Source organism: Rousettus aegyptiacus, unplaced genomic scaffold, assembly GCF_014176215.1.
Source record: "Rousettus aegyptiacus isolate mRouAeg1 unplaced genomic scaffold, mRouAeg1.p scaffold_m13_p_18, whole genome shotgun sequence".
Taxonomy (NCBI): Eukaryota; Metazoa; Chordata; class Mammalia; order Chiroptera; family Pteropodidae; genus Rousettus; species Rousettus aegyptiacus.
In genome coordinates this window covers 16,583,961-16,611,519 of record NW_023416293.1, presented here as the reverse complement: position 1 = coordinate 16,611,519, position 27,559 = coordinate 16,583,961, and the positions used below count along the sequence as shown (strand labels likewise).

Here is a 27,559-nt window from a genome sequence, read left to right as displayed (position 1 = left end):
TGACGTGCGTGGATGATCAGGAAAGAGGAATCCGGCCAGAAAAGGTGGTTTTCGGCACAGCCGTCAAACCTTCTGCCATCGGGGCAGGACCTTCGTCACGGAGCGTGCAGTCGAGCGCGGGAGACACTTTCATCAGAGTTAGGAAGAGAGGGCCACGGCCTGGGGGGGCCGCAGCAGGGAGGTTCACCCACTAAAACGGCGGCCGCGATGGAAGGGGGGTGTCTGGGCCGGATGCGTCACAGTTGGGGGCAGTTTTGAGTGCAACGTTTCTGACTTGATGGGCATGTAGGAATCGTGGTTCCGTGACGGAAACTTACAGAAAAAGAGAAGTCACCAGCTCGACGGTGTTGAGTGGCAGCCCCAGCAATGACCGAAACCAAGGCATTAAGAAGTTCCACCCGTCTAGGGCCGCGCCACCCTGAACGCGCCCGATCCCGTCAGATCTCGGAAGCTAAGCGGGGTCGGGCCTGGTTAGTACCTGGATGGGAGGCCGCCTGGGAAGACCAGGTGCTGTCGGCATTTAAAAAAAAAAGTTCCGTAAGCCGACTTCCCACATCGCCCCATGTGTGGTCAGAGCGAGGACCCCGTTTCCTGGCTCTCCATCGGCGGAGGGCTCCATGCTACCTCGCCGCTCGGTCACACCCGCTTGCTCCAGACCGTGACTGGCAAACCCTGGCCCCCTGCCGCACGCGTCCAGCAGACTGGCGCATCGATGGTGCAAGACAGTGCGTGGAGAGCGGAAACATGGCTGAGTCTGCGGGGGACGGGTTGTCCCCCTCGTCAGGAGGGTCTCGCAGAACCCCTCGTGGCTCAGCCTGGACTAATTCTGCGGGAGAGGAATTAGCCTAGGCTGTCCCATTGCACTTGACAAGTGCTCAAGGCTCATTATTACCAGCTCAGATATTATCGGAAGCATCGCGCACTCCTGGGATTGTTAAGTGACTTCTCTTGCAGAGCCCGTAGGGGGTTTCGGGAACTCTTGAAGAATCCGTTATCACGCGGACCTGGTGTTTGGAGTTTTCACCCGTGGCGGGCCCGGTGGTCCTCATCCCCCACCTCCCTGCGTCCCCCTCCCTCCTGGCTCAGACATTGCTGCTTGGCGGCCACTGTCCTGCCTGCGGCCACGGGGTACCCGGACGATGCTGCGGGCAGCCGGGTCCCCGGGTCGGAGGAGCCTTGTTTGTTTCCGTTTCCTGTTTATGACACGCTGCGGGCGAAAGCGACCGTTGGGTCCGAGGAAGTGGATTCCGTCTCGGAAGCGCGTCGCTCACTCTGGTTGGGAATGAGCACTCGGAGGCGCCAGCGTCACTGCGGTGTGGACACGGGCATCCGGCCCGGCGGCCCCGGGGCACTTGGGGCGGCGGGCGTCTGTCGGAGAGGCAGTGATGCCCTCGCTCCGCAAAGAACCAGCAGCACCTGCGAGAAATCAGATCCGCGGTGCTCCTTTCCGCGTTTTGAAGCGTCTTTCGGTAAAAACAGAGCCATCTGCATCTCTCCTCCTCTTTTACAAGCCCGAGGCTCCCAATGGTCACAGGTCGAGGCTCCGCCCGCAAATGCAGCACCTATGAAAGGCTGCGAATCGCGCCAATGAGGTGAGCGGATTCGCAAGGAGGTCCCGGGAAGATGGGAAGGCTCACGTGTGCAGCCGGGCGCCCTCGCCCGCAGCTGTGATCCGGCTTCTCGTTTGACGCTCCCCGGTTCCTGCCTCTGTGCTTACCCTTCCCGTTGCCGGAAACGATTTTTCCTCCTTTTATCTCCGCGCCGTGATGACCGATGGGCCCGGTGAACGGCTCCAGCGTGTCAGCCGCCTTGCCAGAGATGTGTTTCCATACATGGGTCCCGATATCCGTTTCTGTTCCTTATTTTTGTTATTCGCGTTGTGATGGGCACAGATTGAGGGACCATGAGTTAATTTTGCTCCCTGGAATGTTAATTAGGGGGAATCTGTTGCCTCCTCTAATTTCACATTCTCGTTGGCTCCTCCAAGATGGTGGCAGGGGACGTCTGAGTGGCCCTTCTCACTGCCTTGTTTGACAGTGACACACAGACACAGCCGAGGCATCTGCTCCCCGGAGAAACAGCTCGGTGCTTAATTAGCCGGGCTTTCTCCACGCCTGGGCAGACCGCGCCTGCTGCGTTTATTATCCCTGACGAAGAGATTCTGTGCTATTGACGGCCGGGGGATCCAGAGGTTGAGGTACATTATTATAATTTAGTGTTCCCCAAGCTTCATTAGCCAGTGCTCGTGGGAGTTTGTCCCGTGTTCTCGGGGCCCTACGGGTGCAGCTCAGACTGCGGCATTTCCCCGGCACCCAGGATTTAGAGTCGATCTGGAGAGAGGAAGGGACCTCACTGTCCCCGGCGGTTTTGCGCTGAGCCGGACCGCAGGGCCCCGGGTCCAGGCGCTGCGCCTCGCTGTTCACACGAGGAGGCGGCGGTGAGGACGCCCTCGACATCGTGCGCCGCCGGCCCTGAACCCCGTGCGTTTCCACAGTTCCGCACCCTCCTCCCTCCCGCGTCCGAGGCGCAGACACATTTCCCGCTCAGAAGAACCTCCGGGCTTCGCGATGCCACGCCGATCCGTGGAGCCCGGGTTTTCGCAGGAAACCCCCACGTTTTCTCGCCTGTTCTTTGCCGCAGCCCGTGTCGTACGTGGAGAGCGAGGCACTTCTGTACCCGGCGCTGAGGGGGCGCACAGAGGCCTCAGTTATCGTCTGAGGGCCCTTGGCTCATTCTTCTTGTTTTTTTTTTTTTTTCCTCCACTATGAAACGGACTCGTAATGCCCTCCTCATACGAATGTTGTTAGGAATTAAAGAAATTAAACTGACAACGTGTCTAACGTGCCCAGTGCAAGGGTTCCCATTCGGCGGTGAGGCGGGCGGGATTCGGACGTCACTCCAGGGCTCCTGGCCAGCGCGTCCGTCCTCTGTGACGTCCGCCCCTTCAGTGAGGGCAGGACCCAGGAGTGCGGGGGGTGGGGGCGGGGTTCACCCCGGGAGCAGCGTCCACTGTCTGGCAATGTCGAAGGGATATTTAGCAGATGCCACTGAGGCCCCCAATCAGTTGACTACGTTACTCTAAAGGGACATGTCCTGGGAGGGTCTGTCTTCACGTGACGAGCCCCGTGCGAAGGGTCTGGGGACCAGAGGCGGAGGAGGCAGCAGGACCCTCCCCTGCTGGCTGTGGAGGAGTGACTGCCGGGCTGTGAGCCACCTTTGGAGAGGGCCGCCTGCCGGGGACCCGGGGTCGGCCTCTCAGGGCTGGCGCGGACCCCAGCAGACGGCCAGCAAGAGACGGGACGTCAGCCCTGCCGCCGAAAGGACCCGGATCCTGCAGCCGCGCGTGACCCCGAGTCTGAGGTAAGAGCGCAGGCCTGGGCCACGCCGCGGTTTCAGCCCGGTGAGCCGCGGGGCAGGGGGCGTCACCCTGTGCCCACGACACTGCGAGGCCACGCACGGTGTTGTTCGGGCCGCCGGGGTTGGTGGTCCATTGTTAGGCTGCAGTAGGAAACCGATACGAATGGTGACCGAGCAGCACAAATAGTTCACGACACGACGGTGACGCATGTGATGCTGATGATGTCGATAGTGATAAGTCGAAAAACAAAATCCAGGTTTCGATGTACTTTCATCGTACCGGACGTCAGGTTACGGTTTACGGCCGGAACCGTGTCACCTCTATATGCCGGGGAGTGGACGGGCCGCCCGACCACCGGCGAGGGGGCTGCTGCCCGCGGGGAGCGGGGGGCCGCCAGGGCTTCCTCACACCCCCCTTCCCGGAGCGCTCGGCGAGTGTGCGCGAGCTCCAAACGCGGTAAGCCGGGCCGCCGTGATCCTCGAGCTTCGCTTGGATGACTTTGGCAGTGGCAGCTGAACTGACTTGGGGGAAAAACGGGAAGAACAGTGACAGCTCCGCGGTTCAAAATGGGACGGGCAACTGTGGAGCGAAGTACGATCGGGACTCGGGTTCTGGTCAAATCCCGACGGCGTCGTGAGGGCGGCGGCGGGCGGGCGGCCCTGGCCACTCAGTTCGGAATGCAGAAGGGGGGTGGGGGGGGAGGATAGAAAATTCCAGGCCTGGCGTCTGAGCGGCGGTGGCGCTCGCAGCCGTCGGGGACGACGCTGGTCCTGGCCGTGCCGGCCGCGGTCCGTCTCTGCTCCGGGACCCTGGGGCTAAGACTGTCCTCGTGACACCTGTTTCCCTGTATGCAGTCAGTTCTGCTCGGGAAACGCAGGTCCCCGCCGTGACGATCAGCAGAGTCAAAGCCCTGTCTGCCTGCGTCACCTCGAGGAGTGCCGCGAGCCATGTGTGCCCATGCGTGTGCCGACGCGTGCCGCGCAGTCAGGCACGTCGCCGTCGAGCCACCGGGGGCTGTGGTGGTTCGTGCCTGTTTTTGTCACTGCCGGTTTGACCACGAGATCCCAGAGTCACGGCCGGGGTTTACATGTGCCGCTCTTTCTATCCTGTAAACAGACTGGAGTCTGTCACGTCGGGGGGTTGCTTTAAGCTTTCGGGGTCGAATAACCCCAGGTAAGTGAGAGGAAGGCTGTGAAAAGGAAGAGTATTTCCCCAGAGTGTGCACGTGTGTGTGTTTACACTCGTCTGTGTTGCTACAGATGGCTTCGGGTGACCGGGACCTATCGGTCCGTCTGGGTAGCTAACGATTTCATTTTCCCCAGGACCTGTTCATAAAAGGAAAATACTTTCTTGAATTATAAATGTATGATGTCTCGTGCCTAAACGACACGTCTGCTTTGAGTGAACGGGAAGTCCGGTTTGTCACATTCGCTAATGTGATCGTTCATTTATTGACCGAACACCCGACGCCTGGGTGCTGGGTGCTGGTGGCCCTTGGGGTGCCCAGGGCCTGTGGGATGCCAGCAGGGGCCATGTGGGACGAGCGCTGGGCGCTGCGGAGCCCCGAGTGTGCCCGGAGCTCACGCGCAGCCTGCTCACCTCACGGCCCCGGCCATGCGTGACTTGGGGACTGGGAGACGCGCCCGCTTTCACGGAATTTCTGGAACGTTAAGGGCACGGCACTCCTTTTACTTAAAGTCGAGATTCATGTCAAAAATAGACCTAGAAACGGGACTTATGTCCAAGTCACGGTGAAACGATGTCGTTCTGACTTCGGGAGGTACGAGAACCCGGATCTCAGAAATGTTTAACGGGCGAAGGAAAGCCCACCGCCTGCTCCTTGGAGAGTGAGTGACGTCCGGGGCGAAGCAGACCGAGGTCCTGACCTCCGCATCCTCCACGGCCCTCGTGACCCTCCTAAATCCCGTCAAAGAAACTTCTAAGAAAAAAAACGCTGAAACTCGGATTCTCTTTAGAGAGTCCTTTCATACAAAGCTGAACTTCCCTGAACCGCCCTATGCATTTTCATCAGAAGGATCCCCAAACGCATTTGAAATCCACCACAGAATCGCAGGCTATTAGACAGTTTTACTTCTATCTCATAAAAATATTTCAAAACCTGTGGGAGTCGTACGGAGCCAGCACTCATCAGTCACTGTCATTCCCAGTTCAGGGGCCCACGAGACGCACCTCGGAGCGATTACGGAGGTCGGCCGCGAAGCAGAGTGCCACGTGGACCGTGCTGCGTGGCGGGTGGGCGGTGGACTGTCGGAAAGCCGTCTCCCTCCAGCGTCTTTACGTGGACCCCTGTATTAGTGTACACGGCTGTGTGTGAGCGTCACAAAGAACATGCGCAAAAACAATTCAGAACCAAGACGTACCTGTTTAAAATATAAAAGTTTATCTTTGAAAACCCGCTGGCGTGGCAGTCCGTGCTCCCGGTTCCTGCTTCTCTGTAGGAAGCGAGATCGGCGGGGTCGGTGCGGCAGCAGAGCCGAGACCGGGCGCCTCGCCGGCCTCTCCGGTGCGGCAGGACGCGCCGCTTCCCGCGAAAGCCCCGTCCGGGCGGTCGCCCCCTTCCTCAAATGCTGACATCCCCTTCCCTGTCCCCAATGAGAGCATGTCTACGGCCACGCCCCCTGCCGGCGCCCGATCCCGGCTGGCCTCGGAAGCTGAGCGGGGTCGCGCCCGGTTGGTACTCGGATGGGAGACCACCCAGGAAGACCAGGTGCTGTGGGTGTAAAAAAAACTTAAAAAAGTAATAATAAGGGATTATAAGCTGACAAGGTCCTTGCAACCTGTGAGGTCGTCTGAGGGTTGCCTCACCTAAAAAATGAAATGAAATAAAACCCCCGAAAATGCATCTTTCTTCTTCCCGAGCGTCTGAGTCCTTCTGGCACTTCGACTTCTGGGTGCTCCTGGCACTGTGGCCCCATCAGCCGCACGGTGTCCTTTCTCGGTCCCCCCTTGCAGGGCACACCTGCCTGAGGCAGGGGTGACAGGCGACTGGACAGCCCTGGACGCCGGCGGGGGGGTGACAGGTGGCCGGCCAGCGTGGAGGGCCAGGCCTGGGCGGGACAGGTGGAGCCGTGCACCCTCCCTGGCCTGGAGCACACGCGCCGCGTCCCTTCCCGGTTCCGTGCTTGGTGCTCCCCGGGGTGCCCTGAGCGCCCCTGGATCACGTCTGCCCCTGGGCTATGGCTCTACCACACGGCACAGCGAGCACCCGAAGAGCCGTCCGGCTCGCGTGAGCGGGAAGCGGGTGCGACCGGGCAGCGGCCTGCAGCGCTGGGCACGCGGGGAGCACAGCCACCGAGCCCTGCGGAAGGAGCGGGGACGCCCCGTGCCGAGCCCGGCGAGCCGCACGGCGTCCCGGCCAGCGGGGCGGGCAGGGCGCTGCCCAGCGCTGCCCCCGGGCCGGCCGCCCCCGCCCCCGCCCGTGACCCGTCCGTGACCCGTGGCCCGTGATGGAAGCGGTGAGCCCGGCTCGGCTGCGGGGTCCCTTTCGAATCAAGACAATCGTTGCCGAGGGCGGCCTGGTGCTGCGCGCACCCCCACGCTGCACGGGGGAGCCCGGGACGCCCTCGCCGGCCCCGCGCCCCCCGGCAGGTGCCTCCGCCCTCCACGTGGGTCACCGCGTCTGTGGCGAAGGGCGGGCGCCGGCCAGCGGAGGTCGGAGCGGGGTCGGAGCGGGGTCGGAGCGGGGTCGGAGCCGGGGTCGGAGCCGGGGTCGGGGGCGTTGCCGCTGCGTCCCTCCGTTCTCCCTGGGAGCGCAGGCGCCGTCTGGGGGTCCCGCCGCCCGCGCCCCCGCCGGGCCCGCTCCGCCACCCGCCCGCGGCGTGGCCCGAAGCCGCTGCCTGTGCTCAGTCGAAGTCGCACGCGCGGGAGGACGAGTCCCCGCGACCGGGGACGACCGAGGCTTCGCCCTCCGGGGTCGGTCCGCCAGCGCGCGCGGCCTGGGACGGCGACGCCCCTGCTCGGCGAGGCCCCGTCACGCGAGCGAAGACCCGTCTCCTCGCTTCCCGTCTGCGGCGCAGGGACAGGCGACGCGAGGCATCGACAGGACCTGCCGCTCCGCCTTCGCCCCCGGAGCAGCGGGGGAGCCGCTCAGCAGCTCGAGCCTGATTCTTTCTGCAAATGCGCCGTGCTCGGCCCCGTCCCGCACCCGCTGTGGGCCGCGCTGCGCAACGCCGAGCCCAAGGGTCTGGGTGTGGGGGGATCCCGGTATCGGGGGGCGGGCAGCCTCACGGGGGGCGTTCGCGCCCCTGTAGCACGGGCCAGAAAGCCCCGCTGCCCCGTCCGCCACGTGGGGACAGTGAGAGGCGCCGGCTGCGGACCGGGAGCCGCGCATGCCCGCAACCGCGGCCGGGACGGGCTGCGCCGGCGTCGTGGGGGGTCACCCACCCAGCGCCTCGTTCTGGCTGCTCCGGCAAGCACGTGACAGCGCGGCGGCCCCATGACGTGTGACCGCGAGTGGCCTTGGAGGAGGACGCTGAGGCTCGCCGGCCCGCCTGCCGTCTTGGCGCAGATAATCCACAGAGCAGCGCCGAGGCCGCAGCCCCGGCCAGGCCGGCGCCTGCCCTGCCGCTGTGCCCCGGGGAAGGCCTCGTGGGCCCCAGGGTCCCCGCCGGTGCTGTCCCCACTCCACACGGTGCAGGAAGGAAGGGACAGTCACTCCGAGAACCAGCCCGTTGGTTCTGTACCTCACGATCAAATGCCCTTCGGAACCTGGCCTGCACAGGGTGTTCAGAGTCCACTGGGGTGACCCAGACCAGCCCCTGCTGCCCACGGGCTCAGGCCCTGGGAGGAGCAGACGGCCAGCAGATGGTCTCACGCAAATTTGTAGTTGGGGCTGAGACAGAGTCAGGAAGGGGAGTCTCCGGGCCTTTCCTGCCCAGTGCTCTGTGGGAGGTAAGGAGGGAGGGGCCCTCAGCGCTGGCTGCCTGGAGGCCTTTCACATTTGCATTGAAGAGATTTAATTACGTAGAGAGCAGACAGGTAAGGGGTGTTGGGCAAATAAAAGGGAAGCAGTTATTTAAATACGTTAGTCTGGCTCTAACATATCGCCTGTGAAGACCATCCATCACGGGGCTCTGGCTTTTCCAATTAATAAAAACTAACATTGACATAGCACTTTGTAGTGTGCAAGGCTGTTTCAAATCTCATTAAGTCATTATAGCAATTTTTCAAGAAAGGTGTCATTGTCACCTTTTTATAGAAGCAGGAGTCAGGCCTCTGAGACATTCAATACTTCCGCAGAATCATTCATTCCCGGAAGTGATGAGCCTGGAGTCGCCTTCTGCAAATGCTCGTCGCCTCGACCTTCCCTCTGTGTCACGCGGTGACGATCATTTCCGTGGCCGTGGTTACTAAGTCCTTGTCACAGTGACGTTTTCCCCTCATTTGCACTTTTAAAGGCTTCATGAAACTGAATTAAATACACAGTATAGGCAAGCACAGAAGAACCGTGGAAGAAAGTAGAATTTCGCGGGTTTTTCCCTTTTGGAAAACTTTTCATTTTTTTTTTTGTGTGTGCACAAGCCAGTTATGAAATGAAAGCCGAGCATCCTCAGGTGGCAGCTGGAGCGGGCGGGCGTGGGGGCAGGGCGGCGGCTGGCCCAGTGGGCTCGCCCTTGCCAGGGGCCCTGCGGGGCCAGGCTCCACCTGCCTCCCCTGGGGGCTCCCCCAGCACCAGTCTCTCGACCCACTTGAGCCTCTGCCTCCCGCTCCGTGAGTGCCTAGCACCGGGCGCCTCACCACCCAGTCACCTGTCACACCTTAGCGCACGTCCTTGTGCATCCTTTCCCGAGACCCCGTGTCCGTCCTCATCAAGGGGTGTCCCTTGGTGCCTGGCACCGAGCGGAGGGAGCACTGAGCAGGTGGCACTCGTCCTGCTGGGAGCCGAGGCGTGGAGTTTGCGGGGCGGGCCAGGCACCGGGGACACGGTGGCCACGTCCTCCGTGCAGGGGGCGCCCCGTGTGCCAAGGCAGCCTCTTCATGGTCCCGCTGCTATGTGCATCCTGAATGGGACCGAGGGCCAGCTCCTCACTGGCTTCCACGGCCTCTGGGGAGTAGGTTTCATCGGCAGACGATGAGGAATTACAGAAAAACACTGGGCGAAGGGTCTTCTGAGAGGGGGCCGCTCTCTGCCATGCGGGCCCGAGTCCCGGGGTCCGTGGCGTGGGGGCTGGCACCCCGTCTTCCCAGTGCGAGCCGGTCGTTCTGGGAGGGGCCGGTGGGGCCCGGCCGGGCGGCACGCCGTGATGGGGAGGGACAGGGTGGAGAGACACCGAGACCTGCGGCTCGCAGCAGCAGCTGACGGGGAGGGCAGACGGGGAGGCAGCGTGGCAGGTGTCCGGCTCCGCGCCCGGGTGCCTGCCACATGCAGCGGAACCCTCCCCCGTCACGAGCCGAGGACGTGGCCCAGGGACCTGAGAAGGGCCTGCTGCAGCCCTGGCGCACGGCTTCCCACTGCAGAGAGGACGAAGCCACGCGGCCTCGGAGACGTTCGGACACGGAGTCAAAGCCTCAGGTGTGTCAGGCCAGGCCCGGGTTCAAGTCCACGACGGCCCGGCTCTGCCCGCTGTGAGGACGTGCCACTCCCACAGGCAGGCGCCCCGAGGGGCAAAGCCGGCGCCCAACGGCTGGCGAGGGGGCCCCCCGCACCACGGAGCTGGCACCGAAGGGGAAGGGAAGGCACTCGGGGCCCACGGGGTCCCCGTTGCAGGGGCCCGGCACCTGGGCACTCGTGCAGAGGGGGCAGAAGGAGCCCGGGGAAGGCGCACATCTTCCTCCAGGGGACATCGTGGGCGCCAGGGGACGGTTGGTCTGGGGAGGGGGTGCCCCTCTTTCCTGGGCCCCGGAAGGGAGAGACGGAGACCTTGCACCAAGTCCAGAAGGCGTGATGGGCGTGGTCACTGTCAGTTCAGCCGTCTTGCGGGGTCACGCCCCCGACTGTCCAGCCACCGCGTGGGGCCCCAGTGAGGCTCGGCTCCCCGGGCCCCTTCCAGGTGCTGCTCCGATCCTCGGCCCTCGCTGGGGCAGAAGGGACGTGCGTTTGAGGCGGAGGGCAGTGGGGCCCGTGGTCACGAGCGCGCGCACGTCGCCTTGCAGCGTCGGAGCAGCCACGAGCAGGACTCGCGCGCATGCTGGATTTATGGACAGCTAGCGACCACCCTTGTCACACAGAAGCCCCGGGGGGCGGAGGGGTCAGCACCTCGAGAGGCAGCACGTGGTCCTTGCCTGACCCGCCTGCAGAAGGCGCAGCGCCCGTGGCGGTGATCGAAGGGCCGAACGCACAGTTGTTTCCCTCCCTGTATGACGTACGGGGACTCGTCTGTGTCGGGGACCTGCGGGGAGGGGTGGCCGGCAGCAGAGCGGGCCCCAGGCCACCCGCCGCCCGACCCGCTGTCGCGGGCGCAGGGGTCACCTGTGTTGTTTGTCCAGCCCAAGCTGTGCTGGTCACCGCTTCTGCGCCTCTGTCCCAGTGAAAGCGAAGCATCTCGCTGTTGGGATCTCAGACCGTTTTTCTCTGTCTTCGGAGGCTCCAGCGTCGCCGAGTTTCCCGTCGGCCTGCGAGTCGATCTCTTAAGGCCACGTTCACAGTCTTACACCTTTAAAACCGCTGATCAAAGAAACTAGGAAATACGGTTCCTGCCATTATTAAGAATTCAGATGAGGCAACACGGGTCTGATGTCACACCTTATAAGAATCCTAAACTTAACTTCAGAAAACAGTAGGTATATTCTCCAGAAAGATTAGTTAAACGTATTCTCACAAACGCCTGCGATTGGCGTGAAATGCCTGGCCCACCTTTTGTGAAATCGCTGTTCGTTGGCGAACGGCTGAGGTTTCTGTGCGGCCGTCGGGGGCTCGTGCGGCCCCCGGCGGGCGTCGGTCTAGCTGGACACTGGGACGGGTGCCTCGGCGTGTGCACCGCAGCGAGCGGACGTGCCGCCCCACACCCACGGGTGACCGGGCGGTCTGGTGTCTCCCCCAGGAGCCGTGGAGCGCCCAGCACATCCCCGCGCTGTTCTCCGCCTTCTGCGGTCTCCTGGCCTCGCTCTGCTACCACCTGAGCAGGCAGAGCAGCGACCCCGCCGTGCTGCTGTGAGTGAGGCGCCCCCCGCGCACGCCGCTGTGACACGCGCAGCTGTGAGACACGCAGCCGTGACACACACGCAGCCGTGACACACCCCGTGCTGTGAACACACACGCAGCCGTGACACACACACGCAGCCGTGACACACGCCGCTGTAACGCACACACGCAGCTCTGACACACGCAGCCGTGACACACACAGCCGTGACACACGCAGCCGTGACACACCCCGTGCTGTGAACACACACGCAGCCGTGACACACGCCGCTGTGACGCACGCAGCTGTGAGACACGCAGCTGTGACACACCCCGTGCTGTGAACACACACGTAGCTGTGACACACCCCGTGCTGTGAACACGCACACACACACACACACCTGTGACGTGCACACATTGTGACGCGCAGCCGTGACACACCCGCAGTAACACACACAGACACACACACACACACACACACGCACACGACCTTCTCTTCGCGGGCACAGGAACACGAACCTCGTACTTCGTCAGGGAGGAGGGGGCTTTGCTTCTGTCGTCTGAGCGCGAGGCCGGGGCTGAGGTGTGTCGACCTCGAACGCTGTAACTGGCACGTGTTTCAAAAAGTAAAACCTGTGTGTTTTCTCGTTTTCAGGTCCTTAATTCAATGCAGATTTTTCCCGAAATTTCTACAGCGGAGTCGGGAGGAGTCGGCGGCGGACCCCCTCCCCGGAAAGATGAAGGAGTCCGTGGTGAGCCCTCGCTGCGGCTGGACGCCTGCCAGTTCCCACGGGGCTCCGGGCGGCGGGGCCTGGGCCACGGCACAGAACGCGGCACCTCGTCCCGCCGGAGCCCCTCGGGGGCCGTGCGCCTGCCACAGGCGCTCGGGTGGCCCTCACTGTGCCCGGAGAGTCCAGTGACGCGTGTTCGGTCAGTTCCGGCCACCGCCGGCGCTGGGCGGGCTCGGCGCACCCTCTCCAGGGTCTTCAGTTCAAGGTCGACATCCGCACAGCCCTGCGAGGGGCCTTGGGGGTCTAGACTTCGGTCTGGGGCGTTGGAGTAGGGAGCAGCCATGCGGGTTGGAGCCCGTGAGGGGAGAGGGAGGAGGGACAGAGGGAGAGGGGAGCCCCGGGAGCATAAGGGGCGCCGCCGCCGCTCGGTTTGCTGGGCACACGGGGTGGGGGGCAGGCTCGCGCGTTCTCCGAGCAGGGGGGCCCCCTTCCGCGTCCGCGCCAGACATTCGCGCCTGGGAAAGCCGCGCTGAGCTTGGCGCGGCGGCGTCTTTGGGGCAGGTAGCAGAGCGGGGGGGTCGCGAGCTCCTCCGGCGAGGAGCCGCGTGGCGTCTGTCGTGGTCTGCGGCGGCGACGTTGGCGCCCAGCACTGGCTTAGACGACTCATCTTACTCTGCCAAGTCCGTTCACTGTGCCAATACGATAACATGTTTAAAAATGCGTGTTCCGCTCCTGCACCTCTGAGCATGGTCACGATTCAGGCTTAAGCATTGAGGCTCGTGGCCACCAGGGACTCCAAACACAAGTCGCTTACTGTGAATAGGGGTGCGGCTCGTTAACTTCAGAAGCGGAGGTGGGTTTCAGAGCAGGGTGAGGAGCGAAGCTTCCAGGCCGATGAGATGACAGCTGAGAAAGAAGGAAGACGTTGACATTCAAACATCACATCCTGGGGGACTCACAGGGACAAGTCTCCGACATCACCAGACCAGTTTCTGTGAAAGCCACAGGGCCTGAATCTACCTCGAGGTTTTCCCGTCTGAGAAAACTCGTCTCCCCCAAATGTCTCCTAATTTCACGACTGACGAGGTGCTTTCTGGTTTATCGTAGGAGAAGTAATTACGAGCTGCAGAGGCGTGCGAGCAGGCACGTGCCGGCAGCCGCTGATGGCGTTCATTAGCGTAATTGGGTGTGATGGGGTGGGCGTCACCTGCCCCGTGCGCCGCACGGCACGTACCTTGCAGGAGGTTTGATGCGACGTGTGTTCACTCGTGTGAAAAGCCTTCTGCTCCAATTATAATATTTTAATGGGACCGCGAGAGCCAGCTTTCACAGTTCGGCACGTAATACGTGTTGTGCCATCGTGCAGATACGACGTTTCCCTCCTCGTCTCCGATGTCATGTCTCTCTTTCTCTCAGGTCTTCTTACATTCTCTCTCTTTCTTTCTTTTCTTAAATTTCAGTTTGCATGAGAAATCCCTCGGGAGCCCCGGTAGCTCGGTTCCCCAGCCCTTCCTCCTGGTCTGACTCATTCGGTCTGTGGCAGGGCCTGGGGATCTCTGTATTCACGAGACTGTCGCCTGGGCGATTTTGTCCAAGCGACCCCCAGGCTGCCTTGAAGGACATTGATCTGGAGATCCTGCAGCTCTGCCACTGGGCTGATAGATTTCCGTGCGAGCAACGAGCGAGCACCATTAAGTCACGTACACAAAGCTTGTTACCAAAATGCAGTAGTTCACACAAACACAAACTTCGCACTAGGCATTTGCCGGGTTGGTCTGTCTCCACTTACCTCCTGGGCCTTGTCTTTTAGCTTTTATCCTCACTGCTCTCCATCATTTTCAGTACTCATCACATTCAGATTTGTTGCTTCATCGTATCTGTTTTTCTAGAGACCAAAAAACAAATAAACAAAACTATTTAATTTTTATCAATCTGCTCGACGTGTAGGGTTGGGCTTCTGACACTTCTCAGGCTTCTTTTTAGTATTGGATTATGAAGTGCTATACAAAATACCACAGTGGGTTTAAAATGCCCAATGTGCCAGGGGCTAATAGATTTATTAGTTAAGCATTCATGGACTCACCATCAAAATAGGGAACAAAACAATATTATCGCATATTGTTCTAGAAGTTCTGCTTAGCTTAAGTTCTGAAAGAGAAATGTAGATTACATTATTATATTCCTATAGAATGCAAAGAAAAGTTTATTAAAATCAACTTTGATTAATAAGAGAATTCTTGAATACCACTAGAGACAAGAAAATGTACAGAAGTAAGAACATTCTAACGCATCAAAAATAACTTGAGAAAATATAATGAAAACATAATCCGACTCACAATAGCAAAAAAAAAAACCCATGAATTGATTAATAGGAATGATTTTAAGAAGTAGTGTCGTAAATAAAGAAAACTACAGCAGTCTATTAAAATGTAAATGAAGTTTGGAATAAGTGGTAATAAATAGACATAACCTGATTTTGGATAGGAAGGCTGAGATTTATTAAATGTCAGTTCTTTCTAATAAATTTATAGATTTACTATAGTTCAAAATAGCTACAAAAGAATTGTATTTCCAACCTGGGCAAATGATTCTAAGGTTCATTTAGAAGAATGGTTGTTGATAGCTTAAAAAATCTGAAAAAGAGGAATAAGAAAGAGGAACTTAGCACTTTGAGATTTAAGAGTATATTACAAAGATCGAATAATAAAACATATATATGAGACTCATCCAAGATTAGAGAATGAGATTAGTGAAGCAGGAAAATATAGACAGGAAACAGATTATTTATATGAATTTATGTAAAAGTTAAATGTCATAAGCAAGAATTGATTATTCAGTCTATAGTGTCGAGATAATCGTCTAGCTCCACAGTAGTGGAAGGGAAAAAGAATTTTATGTGCTAATCCCTTGCCAGACACCGAGGCAAGTGACAGAGAGAAAGACCAAATGCGACTTTTCGTTCCTGATGTTATGGCAGGCTAAATTATTGCCTCCAAACCTGGTGCCGATTAAAACTAAAATTCCGAATAAAATTTTTAAAAAGTCCTTTTAAATTGTGACCAAAAATTGACAAAATAATCATGAGTTATCAGGTTAAAATTTAGGTGAACAGCGGAGTCTGGAGGATGCTCAGCGGGAAGCCGCTTTTGCCTCAAGGACGTCTGTCCGAGGGGACCTCGAGCCCAGGCGGGGTGTCCAGTGGCAGACCGTCCACCCTTCGAGCTGGGGCAGTGCCGGGCCCACTCGCAGTGGGGGGACGAGCCAGTGGAAATCAGCTCCTTGCCCCTCGGCGCCAGGGGCAGAGGACGCAGGCAAACTCACCTCAGTGCTGAGCGTCACATCAACAGAACAGTCCTCGAGGGGCTGTAGCTTTCCATGGGGTTCCAGTGTCCGCTTAATGGCTGAGCGGCACACGCCCCTCGATTTATGCACATAGTTTAAAGTAGCCTCCCCCTGGAAACGCCTCACGGCAGAAGCACCCCTCTAGAAGGCTCTGTCCTCCTGGGCCCCCAAGCGCCCCAGAGCCAGTTTTCTAAGGACAATGATCAGTTCACAATTAAAAGTTTAAAGCTATACAAGGAAATGAGGAACCGGTGGAAACAAATCTGCGAATGCTTCAGATACTGGGACTATCAGACACATATTTTAGAAGAGCTATACTTACTGCACTGAAAGGAAGAAAAGGGTTAAAAATTTAGAGACAATACAAAGTGTGTAAAATAATCCAGCACGTTTAAAAGAGAACCAAATAGAGCTTCTAAAAGAAAACCAGATGAAAACAAAGAAAGAAGCAATTGAAGTTAAAAAACAGAAAACAGAAAAATAAAAAACATGGCAGACTAGACACCCCCGAAGGGGGAATTAGTGAACTGAAAGAGAGAGAAGTGTCTCGCGGGAACACAGGTGGACAAAAAATTAGGAAATATGAAAGAGAGAGGAAGAAATGTGAAGGACGGAGAAAAATCTAACATGTATGTAACCAGAATTCCAGAAAAAAAGGGAGAGAGAGATCAGAGCATCATCAATATTTGATGAGATACTATATGAGAATTACCCAGAATTGATGAAAAACACTGCCCTAAACAGTGAAAACTCCCAGCGCATCGCAGGCAGGGCGAGGTAGAGAAGGAGGAACCGACCCACGCCCCTCGAATCCTCACGAAACCGCACTACACCGAAGACGCAGACCTGCTCCCAGCAGTCGAGCGAGCAGAGTCATCCACGTGAGTGACAGGCTGGACACTCCCTGATCAAGAGCAATCTCGGAAGCCTGGACCCCAGAATGTGAGCGAAGGGAGCAGGGTGCCCACCCTGCATCCAGCCTGGTGCCCCCTGCTGCGTAAAAACAGGCAAACTGGACCAAACTGCTTACAGTCGCATACGTGAGCATTAAAATCCTTTTTTTAAAGCAAGAACGTTATTTTCACCAGAGTTGGGATTGCTGAGAGGACCCCCGGGAGGGAAGGGAAGGGTCCTGTGCCAGGCAGCCCTCGAAAGGGGGTCTTGGGTACTGGGGGTGCCGGACTTCTCGGAGCGGCTGGCGGTTGCCGGGGCCTCCACTTGACAATTCCTCTTTAAATTGTACATACGCATTTTTCATGCTTTTCTGTATGCATAGCTTACATTATTCAAATTCGAGAAAAATACTTTTCCGGACTTGGGGTCTATGAAATAAAAATGACTACCCCCCACACACACACACACATACACACAGAGTTAGATTTCGGTAAAGAAAAATTTTGAAGCTTTGCATGTAAAAAAGGCAATAACATTCAAATAATTTATTAAAATATTTGTTGCAAATTTGACAGGTTGAATATCTTATACCGACAATTCACATAATTTAATTTTAAAAACTCTACAAGCAAATGATATTTCATTCAGGAACAAAATATTTTGTACGTAAACGTATGACATACATCTATACTTCTGGTAAATGATGAAACGCAAATTCAAGTAAGATGGCGGTTTCTTTGGTTCACTCAGCACAGCATAAATGAACGGTATTGCCAATCGTGACAAGACGAGATCTCTCGGACATTGTTCAGTCCTTTGGAAAAGCATAATTTATCAAGGATTGTAAAATATTCATAACCTACGACATAGTAAATTTATTTGGAAGAGTTCTTCTAGGGAATTAATTCCAAATACAAAAAGAGATTTAGGTATGTAAAGATCACGATGAAGCATCATTTATCACAGTGTGAAACGGAAGGCAGGTGAGCGTCCATCGGCGAGGACGTCCACGCCAGCCATGTGAGGCGTGCCGTTTTATGCTCTACATTGCTGCCTTGCTCGTCCAGCAAGGCACTTTTTTTGTCGTGTGTGTATGTACGCCTACGGCGTCACAGGACAGCAAATTATGCAGCCATTACATGGCTATCGGTAAGTCTGTACGATGATACATGTAATATGTAAAACGCTTACAACACGCATGGAAAACCCAGGCATGCCACGACTGCAACTCGGGCCGCGGCTCAGCGCTCACGGGCAGGAACACTGGCCGGGGGCCGGAGGCGCCGGCCGCGTTTCCGTCAGGGTGTGATGGTCACGAGCGATCTTCCCCCCTCGCCGAGTTCTAGAGGGCAGCACCGCCATTACGCTGTCCTCCAGGGGAAACGTTAATTACTGATGAAAAATCGCAGAGACCTCGATTTGCATTTGGCTTAGGTCTTTCGTAAGGGCCGACACTGTACAATTCACTTTTAAGACTTAGGGTATTTATCGACGTGAAGCAGAGATTCTGAAACTCTGGTGGAAACGAGGATTTCGGCAGAGCCGGGGGTGTTTAGCCTTCGGGCGTGTGAGCAAAGGGGGCGGCCGTGGACATGGTCCTTCCCTATGACAGCAACAACAGCGAAGCTGGGGGACCCACCGCCCGCAGGACACGTGCAGGAGGCACCCCCGGCTCTGCTCTCCCAATCTAGAGGCGTCTCTCACGCCGGCACCCCCGACGCCCGACGGCGGGAGCTCCGGAACCCGCCGCGAGACCGGACGCCGCACGTTCTCCGAATCTCTTCTTGTTCGCGGTCGTCCACACCTCGCAGAAGCAGAAGTGTATTCTGACATACCGTTACGTGAGCAAAGATTATCTACGTAGAAAATGAGTCACAATTCCAGTCTTTACATTGTTCAAGGTCACTTCTACACAGCGATGGTGCAGGGGCCGTTCAAGATTCCTTAGAAAAGGTAATGTTTTTCAAGAATAAAATTCTGGGAGCAGAGTGACATCTACTCTTTGGTGGCCACCTCCTCTTTATTCTGCCGACGTCCCTTCCACCGATGGTCAGGGCGGCCTTGTTTCATTAGCAACAGGAATAAAAAGGTCAACGATCACCATTTTCCATCTCCTCTGAGGAGTCGTTTCGAAGCTTTTGCCAGTCGGCAGCTGGGAAGGGCGGGGGGCGGGGTGCTCGACTTCCCGTTGAGTTTTGAAGTTCTTTATGTGTTACAGATGGAAGTCCTTGGTGGAATCTGTTTTGCAAATAACTTTTCAAGTCTTTGTCTTGCCTTTACACTCATGGTATGACAGCGTCTTTTGAAGAGCAAATGTGCTGAATTTTCACGAAGTCAGATTTACCGACTTCTTTTTGTTTCCAGTTCCAGCTCTTAGTGTCCCATTTCAGAAGCTCTGCCAGACTCAGGGTCAATAGGATTTGCTCTTACGTCCCCTTTGAGAAATGTCGCAGTTCGAGTTAGGTTTCTGATGGATGTCGGTTTTTATATGCAATGTGTCGAGGCGTTTTTCCTGTCGTTCTGCTGATTGGAGATGGCTCTCCGGTGGCTCCAGCACCGTTTCTTGAAAAAATCGTTCTTCCCCTCACTCAGAGGAAAGGTGTCTTGTCACCTGCTCACTGTCGCTTAAACTCCACGGACCCTCCGGGTGTCGGTCTATTTCCGGACTCCGGCTTTTCTCTTCCGTTGATCTAAATGTGTCTTTTGTGCCAACACCATCAATACCTGATTACGGTAGCTGTGCAATTAGTCTTGAGATCAGGTGTCGTGAAACGTGGAATCTGGTCGGGTGCGTCCCGCCCCCGCGCGGCCTTCGTGCGGACACACGGCCGCCCGAGGCCGGGTGGCGCTTATCAGGCTCACCGCCCTCGTCACCCCGACGTCCGGTCCGTGTTTGTGGGGAGCGTTACGCCTCCCACACGGGTACGAAACTGCGTTCTGACCGTGCTCAGGGGGTTAGGCTGCCCTTCCCGCCCGCGTCCCCTCCTCCCCGCCCTGTGCCTCGGCCCCCCATACCCCCCACAGAGGAGGGAGCGAGGGGCCGCCCAGTACGTGCCGCCAGGAATAGGTCAGGTAAGTGGCGGGCTGAAGAGCAGTCGAGGCCGGGTCAGCGTCTTGCTGCCCGATTTACCAGAGGCCCGGAGTCGCTGAGAGAAAACGAAGTGCCGACTTTACGGTGGTTTTGTCTTCACAGAAGGATGTCTTAAAATCGGATCTCGTCGTCTGCTCGGTGGCCGCGGTTCTGTCCTTTGCAGTCAGTGCCAGCACCGTGTTCCTGTCCTTGCGAGTACGTACCCGTCTCCTGTTCTCCATAACGCGGGAGCCCGCGGCGGGGCGCTGGGCACCCACAGGCTAGTGGGCCTGAGGACCGGAACGAGGCCAGGGTGCTGCGAGGCTCACCGCCCGGGGGAGGGGGGGTGTGTGGCCCCGTCAGCCATGGCAGGCGGCCGCTCGCTTCCCCTCCCCGTCTGGGGTGTTTGGTTTGCAAGAGTAACAGCACATCTTGGGGGGCCCACTGTGCAGATGGCCGGGGGACACACGGAGAAGGGGGGAGGCCACGCCGCAGCCCGAGTCCCGCAGACGGGCCCGAGGCTGCCGGAGCAGTTTTAACCAGACACCAGACGCGGAGGGCCCGCAATGGGCCGCCCGGCTCGGGGGTCTAGCAGATGGCGCTGGCCCCGTGTGGAACACTGTGTGTGCGCGAACTCCCCTGGGGCGGGAGGGCCCGCCGAGAAGGTGGTCGGGGTTGCCCCTGCCTTTAGGAGGGAACGTGGCCCCGTGGGTGGCGTCTCGGGCCTCGACGGGACCGTCCGTGTCCCTGTCCTGTGCGGACGCGGGGGAGGGACAGTCGCCTGTCGCCAGCTCCCGGAACCGGGCGGTCACGGGCGCCCCGTCTCCGTGCAGCCTCTCCTCGGCATCGTGCTCTCCGTGCTGGCCGGCGCCGTGGGCTTCGTGACCCACCACCTGCTCCCTCAGCTCCGCAAGCACCACCCGTGGATGTGGCTCTCGCAGCCCGTGCTCAAGAGCAGGGAGCACCGGCAGCAGGAAGTGACGGGTGAGTGACGGGCCCTGGGAGGGCGGGCCGGCGGGGACGTGGGGACGCGGGGCGGGGCCTGGGCGCGCGGGGGCCTCGGCGCAGGAAGTGACGGGTGAGTGACGGGCCCTGGGAGGGCGGGCCGGCGGGGACGCGGGTCGCGGGGCGGGGCCTGGGCGCGCAGTGGCCTCGGTGCAGGAAGGTTCGGGTGAGTGACGGGCCCTGGGAGGGCGGGGACGCGGGGACGCGGGGCGGGGCCTGGGCGCGGGGGCCTCGGGCGCAGACCTGCGCGCAGACCGGGGACGGTGCTGCCGTCACACTGCGCGTGTCCCGTCCCCAAGGTCCGCCCAGACTGTCCCGAGAACAGGAAATTGGACGTGAGGCCCGCGCGGCCGAGGCCCGGGCCCCCCCGCCTGCGCCCGCTGCGCAGCGAACGAGGGGGGCGCCTTCGGTCGGGGCTCGTGAGCGCGGGAACCCCTTGCGTTTGCCCGCCGCCCCTCCACCCCGGAGGCCTCGAGCAGGTGCCCGGGGGCCGCTCGCTGCCCGAGGGCCAGGGGACAGCCGAACTCGGCACGCTCCAGCCGAGGCTCTGTGGACTCGTCACCCGCCTCCAGGGAAGCAACGAATCCGGCACCGGAACGAGGACGAGGATTTCAGCGGGCGACGAGCCGCCCGGAATCGGAGTGGAGAACATATGGACGCCTGAAGTGACGTGCGCGGAAGGGAAACCCAAGTCCCTCAGACGTGGCAGCTGGGCGCCCTGTGGCCCCGTCCCCGGCCTGGGCCTCGTCCGCGACCCCAGGGTCCTGGCCCCTCTGCCCGGCCTCCGCCCACGTCCCCACCGTCATGGCTCGTACCAGCCACAGGACACGCCCGGGAACGCGGGCCGGCGTCCAGCTCCCAGCGAGTCGCTGTCCTCGGCTCTTGCTGCCCGGCCGACGGAGCGTTAGGCCGACACGAGGCAGGGCAGAGCCGGGCCGGCGGGTCCGCAGCGGCCCCGGGGCCCCCGGCCCCACGGCCGACGTCGCCACAGGCGCCGCTGCTCGTGGGCTGGACCTGGTGCGTGAGCCGATGTGTGCCGGCCCGGTCCGGGCGTCCGCGGGACCCCGCCCTCCGTCTTACACGGGGTGTGGGGAGCCGGGCCGGGGGTCGGGGACGTGATGGGAGCCACCGCGTTTGCGGCCTGAGTCACGCCTTCCCTGCAGATGCGTGAGCCTGGCCGGACACAGACCCACCCTGCACGCCCGGCGTGATCTCGTGGCTCCTCCGCTGCACCCCGTGGCCACCCTGTGGCCTGGGCGCTCTGCCTCAGGCCCCTGGACTCGGGCCAGGGCGGCCCCTCGGGTCTCTGTCTGGTCTGGCCGCTGCGGAAGCCCTGCCCTGAGCTGCCGGCCCCTGCACCCTGCGCCCCCTGCTCTCCAGGGCGACCGTGGGCGCGTCTGCTGGCCCAGCCCTCGGCGCCTCCCGCGGCTCCGGGCCGGGGGCGCGTCCCCTAAACTGCGCTGGACTCAAAGTCGCAGCTCCGGATTGGCTGGCGCGGCCTTTGCTCTTGGAGCGTGTGCTTCCTGCCCGTTTAGTTCCTTTCTTCACACTTCCAAGGTGTCATTTTATTTGATGTGTAAAATTACTTGGAGACTCGAAACTCATTTCGATATAAAATTCAGACTATGATCAAATGGATCATCGAGTGTTGCAACTCGACTTGATGACTGAATTGAAACATGATTTTTTCTTTTTTTTACCCAGTTCAGTTATTTTCCAGACTGGTTTAGGTAAATCTTATCCCATCCTGGCACAAAAAGGGGTCTCAGTGGTAACCGAGCCCCAAGAATGCAGTTCCCAAGCACGTGCCGGTGCCGTGGGCGTAACCGAGACCCATCACGTGCGCGAAGTGTCTTTTTTTTCACATTAGTCAGGTTTGGAACTCTCGAGACTAAATGTTCAGGGAGCACTGGGTTTTGGGGAGTGAAGCAAACCTATCAGGTGAACGAGGACGATGATCTAGACACGGGACGTCACCGATTCGCCCCCGGTGCGAGACAGTGAGAAGCCGCGTCGTGGAAAACCTGTTTCACCGAAGGACGCTCCAGGGGAATTCCGTGGTCACGAAGGGCGGGCGGGCGGGGGCGGGCCGCATCCTCACGCGGCCCCGAGGAGGAGAGTGTTTCCCGGCTCTGAGGAACATAAGAGCATCAGAAGCGATCTGATGCGCCGGCCGCTCTCGCGCCGTGAACGCAGGTTCGCGGGGTGACAGGGTCACGTGGAGCCCAACTGCTGTCGGCTTCCGCTCGTTCACTTAGTTACTCCTCGGAGAAGGGGAGCGAATGTCTCGTTCCCTGGAGAAACATGAGTTAGACTTTGTATGAAATGAAATTCCAGATGGAGTAAAGATTTTAAAAATATATCTTTTAAAAAAATGAGGAAGAAGGAAAAAGGAAGAGCCAGAAAGGACTGCAAGGAAATACCGGCCGAGCTACGTTCCTTGGTCGGGAAGGAGAAAAAGGGTTTTCTGAGCACAACCCTGAAGTCGGAAACCACCAAGGAAGCAGCTAGAACATCTCGTTCCCCGAAAAATGCGAACTTAAATGTTCTGGCCCTAAATGTCGATCTTCGCCACCTTGACTCCTGCGAGGGGTTTACCACGACGTCGAACCCGGTAATATTCATCGAACAGCGGTCCCATGCCAGGGACTGTGCAGAAGGCCACGTGTGGCCTCACCGTGGGGGGGCAGGGGGCTTCCATGAACGTCGGGGCGTCAGCCCCAAGTCAGGCCCGGCGCCCCACGTGGGGGACCCGGCTTCTCCCCAGACTTCATGCCACTGGGTGTCTAGTTACAAGATGCTGCATGTCGCCTGGATGTCCCAAGTGCTTCAGGCTACGGTGCCCAGTGCCGACCGCGATGTAGGAAGCCGCCCGGGGCCCTGGCGGACGCCGCGCAGGCTTGTGCAGGAAATGCCCAGGGGCCAGGAGGGCGCGTGGAGGGGTCGTCAGTGACCTTCGAGGGAACAGGAAGGGCAACAACGAGGAGGCGGCATTTAATTTCAGGCCTGAAGATAAGGAGAGGGTCAGGGTCCAGGCGCGAGAACAGCCGCAGGCCCACCTGCCTGGGCCGCGGGGGACGGAAGGGCCCTGGGCGCCGAGGCTCATCCTGAGCAGGATCCCGGGGCTCTGAGCGGCGGCGTGAGGAGGACACGCGCTTCGCATCTGAGAATGATTCCTTACCCTCCGTCCAGGCCCCTGGACTTGGCAGGGAGGCCAGTTCCTAGGGGATAAGCCGGGACACGGGCCCGCGCGGGTGACAGAGACTTTACTCTCCGAGGTTTGTCCCAGCAGGAAAATGAGAGCGAGAAGAGCTCGCGGGAAAACACGGTGGCCCGTGATAGGTGCTCCCAGCCGGTGGCAGCCGGCGGCAGGGGCCCTGCCCTGGCCGCCTCGGAGAGGCAGGGCCGGGGGACCCGAGCCCCTCCACACTGAGATGCTCATGAGCACGCCTGGTCCCATGAGGACGGAAGCCTCGCATCCCTGCAGCTTAAGTCACAATTCAAGATTCAAATCAGAGGAAATGACCTTCCTAGAGACGAGGAATCCTGAGGATGGTTGGTTAACTTTTAATTATTGAGAAGGACTGATCTTAGTTTCACGAGCATCTGAAAGCCTTTGGGGAAACCTGAAGTGTTCAGTCAAAGCAAGTCGCGTATAAACGTGGAAATGGCGCGGTTAGTTTGCATTATTTTTCTCAAGGGTCTAATATTCCAGGGGCAGGAGAGACGATAATGCTAAAGCGATGCTTTTTATAGCCTCTTTGCATCTTCGAGACCTTACAGAAAGGCAGTTACATGATATCATTGCAAAGAATTTCTTTTTAGCTTGACTGTGTGTGAGAGCTGAGACAGTTTGGGGGTAAGACGCACATTTATCATGTCATTGCATTTGTAAGCTTTCCTTTTTATTAGGGCTTTATGGCCCCCTGGTAAAATAGGATTGAGTTCGGCCTTTTAGAGTTCACGGTTCTGGACGTACACTTTTGTTTGGCTTCTTCTCTGGTATTGTTTCCCCTCTACTCCCAAACATGAACTTGCAGCACGAGTTCGGTTTACCCGTTAAATGTTTTCTGCAGTCTGGAAACTGTGGCATCTCATGGGAATAAATGACCGAACTCGGGGGAAGGTGTCCAGGGATACGTGAGAATTGAATGCTGCTTTCAACACACAGACGAGCGGACCCTGAAGCCGGGTTCGGCCTTGGCGCCCGCCGGGCTCCGCTCTCCCCGTCGCTCCCGGGCGACGGTTTAACTCCCGGTGCACCCTGCCCCACCCCTGCTCGGGCGGGGTGTTGCACCGAGCGCCCCCCCCCGGAGACGGTGCCTTGGGGCGAGCTGTCGCCGGCGGCGTTGCCCTTGCCCGTGCGTCCCCGAGCCGGCTGGCGGGTGTGTCATGTGGGACGCGTTGCTGGACGTCCAGTGGGGGCCGCGCGGTTCTCACCGCCCTGTCCCCTGAAGCGCGTCAGCACCGACGCGCCCCTGAACCGCGCCGTGCGGCCTGGCTCCCGGCTCAGCCCGCGCCCCGACTCCGACTGAGGGCGCCATTCCAAAAACAGTGACGGTTTTCGTGACATAGGAACGAATCGGTTTCTGGTCCCTGGAAGTTCCTTTTGATCCTCCACAGTCCAGCACAGACCTCCTTGGTAGCTTCCATCTGGTTTGCTTCTAACAGGAGACCCCGTTGTCACCGACAGGTGTGGGGCCTCAGCCGGTCACAGATGCTGCCGGTGTTCAGAGCGGTTGCCATGGAGTCAGACGGCAGAATGGCACCTACGGTCCAAGGCTTCCTCGAGCCTAGAGGTCTCGGCCACGTGCCTTAAAGTTGTGTCTGTGACCTGGTTTCGTACACCTGCGCACCCCACCCCACCCCCATATGCCACAGAGGATTAAAGTCTCACCGAATAAGAATTTTTACTCTCAAATATTTGGAAAGGCATGGATGGTGGATTCAGAGTTTACTAGTGATTTTCTTATTGTTTGAGATTCATTGCTGGATGTGTTTCTGGGAGGGACAGACTGAACTTCTCCTGGCAAACCCCCTTCCATGAGCTGCCGGACCCTGAGCGGGCCCTGCAGAGGGCTTATGTCCCTACGTCACTGGAACACGTCACCTTCTAAAAGCAAATGTGACCAGCACCTGAGAGTCTGGGGCCCCCGGCCCCCGTCCTCAGGGCGCCCAGGCTCTTCCGCATGGCTGGCCACCCACACGCTTCTTCTCACGCACGTATGTTCCTAACAGCACAGCAGGATGAGGGCGGCTTATGTTTTTCTTAATTTGCATATTTTTTGCAGGAATCTAGCCAGGGTTGCCATGTTTCTCTGAACTGGTGACAGATGTCGACGGAACTCTGTAAAGGGGTTTTTATGAGCCGGCCGCATTGTATTTGGTGGGACGGCCTCGATCTGATCCCGTTGATCTCTTACAAATTGAGAAATCAGGAGACGTGATTTTGCGTGGACGGAAGCCTCGCTGTACCTGGCAGCCCTTTGTGAGAGACTGAAACGAGAAATGTGGTTTAACGCGTCAGAGTTACAACGCTTTTTGTTTTGTGATCATGAAAGCGGTTCCAGCAGGCTGCGTGTTCCAGCCCCTCTTCCGGCCGTTTCATCCTTCAGAGTTTCCCCAGCCCCTAAAAATGATAGCGCAACAAAGTAACGTTTACTGGGCAACAAAGTGACGTTTACTGAACTCTCCCTCTGGGTGGGCATCCTGCTAGGTGCTTGAAACACTAACGCCGCCTCTCTACAAACTCGCGTATAGCGGGAAGATAAGTATGTAAATGATCACTCACTCCGTGGTGCGACAGGTTCCGTAATTGTGGGATTCGCAGTGCACAGCGAGGGCGCAAAGGAACGGCATGTTGTGCCTTGGAACGAAAGGTCACGCACACAGGACACCGGGCTCAGGGCCTGGCGGACGCCGCACACCGGACGTGCGGTGGAGCCCGAGGGTGGGCACATGGCGGGGTCCCCTCGGGAGCGGGCAGAGAAGGGGGGCGTCGTTTATAAAGAATTTACAAACGATAACACAGCCGACCGCGAGTCGGACTCCTGTCCGCCAGCACCGCGTGTGGACGGCTCAGACGGCGTCCGCGGGGTGATGCTGGGGCGGACGCGGTGGACACCCCGCCCGGCCACCAGGGCCACAGGTGCTGGGAGAGCCGGGGCGGGGCTCCGGGCCGCAGGGCGCTTGGGCCTGTGATGAGATCAGCAGGTCCGCGGCCGGCAGCGTGGAAGGACGTCCTGGGAAGGCGTCCGGCGTGTGCGACGTGTGTGACAGGCGTGTCAGCCAGCGGCGTCCACTGCGGCGCGGGAGGAAACAGACGTTCTTTTCCACCAGTGGCGACGGTCAGTTAGACGCGCACGGAAGAGACGTCAGTCTCAGCCCCTCGTCGCATGCGATGATCAGTTCCAGAGAGCTCGCAGACTAAACGTGAAAAACGAACTAATGAAGGTCCCGGAGGAAAACGTTGGAGGACGTGGCCATCCATCTCCGTCTTTTAAACAGGACGCAAAAAAGCTCTGGAAGGGAAAAAAATGAAAAGTTGGAAACATTAGGATTAAGTATTTCTTTTCTACAAAAATACTATCAGGAGCATGAACTGGGCGCTTTTCCCAATGCACAGAGCAGACTAAAGACTCACCTAGGATGGAGGAAGGACGAAAAGTCAGCGAGAAGACACATGACCCGCAGCAGACCCGCGGGGCCACGTCACCCGGGTGCGGCCACGTCACCCAGGTGCGGCCACGCCACCCAGGTGCGGCCACGCCACCCAGCTGCGGCCGCGTCACCCAGGTGCGGCCACGCCACCCAGCTGCGGCCACGCCACCCGGGTGCGGCCACGTGGCCCGGGGACGCGTGGAAGGGACTCACCTGTGCTCATCGTCAGGGAAACGCGGGCCGAGCCGTGACACGACATCACCCTCCGCCGGCCAGCGCGGCCGAGACGGAGGAACGAGAAAGCGTTCGGCAGGACGCGGCCCGAGCAAAGGCTCTTTAAACGCCGGCGGGAGTGAAAGCCGCACAGCGGCTCGCTGGGACACCGGCCGCCTCTCCCGAGCGTCCCGGACGCGCACCTAGGG

At 58.9% G+C, this 27,559-nt stretch overlaps 1 protein-coding gene and 1 non-coding gene across 2 annotated transcripts in view; both read left to right on the top strand.

The window, feature by feature from the left end:
* PCNX2 (pecanex 2) overlaps positions 1-27,559 on the top strand; it is a 163,435-nt gene that overhangs the window by 60,910 nt on the left and 74,966 nt on the right. The window contains exons 16-19 of the mRNA XM_016163383.2: positions 11,359-11,468; positions 12,091-12,187; positions 19,596-19,688; positions 20,306-20,456. Of these exons, the coding sequence (XP_016018869.2) occupies positions 11,359-11,468; positions 12,091-12,187; positions 19,596-19,688; positions 20,306-20,456 (451 nt within the window). The remainder of the gene's footprint in view (positions 1-11,358; positions 11,469-12,090; positions 12,188-19,595; positions 19,689-20,305; positions 20,457-27,559) is intronic.
* Positions 401-519, top strand: LOC118613486. The gene has a single exon (XR_004955495.1). It is a non-coding gene; the product is annotated as a 5S ribosomal RNA (ribosomal RNA).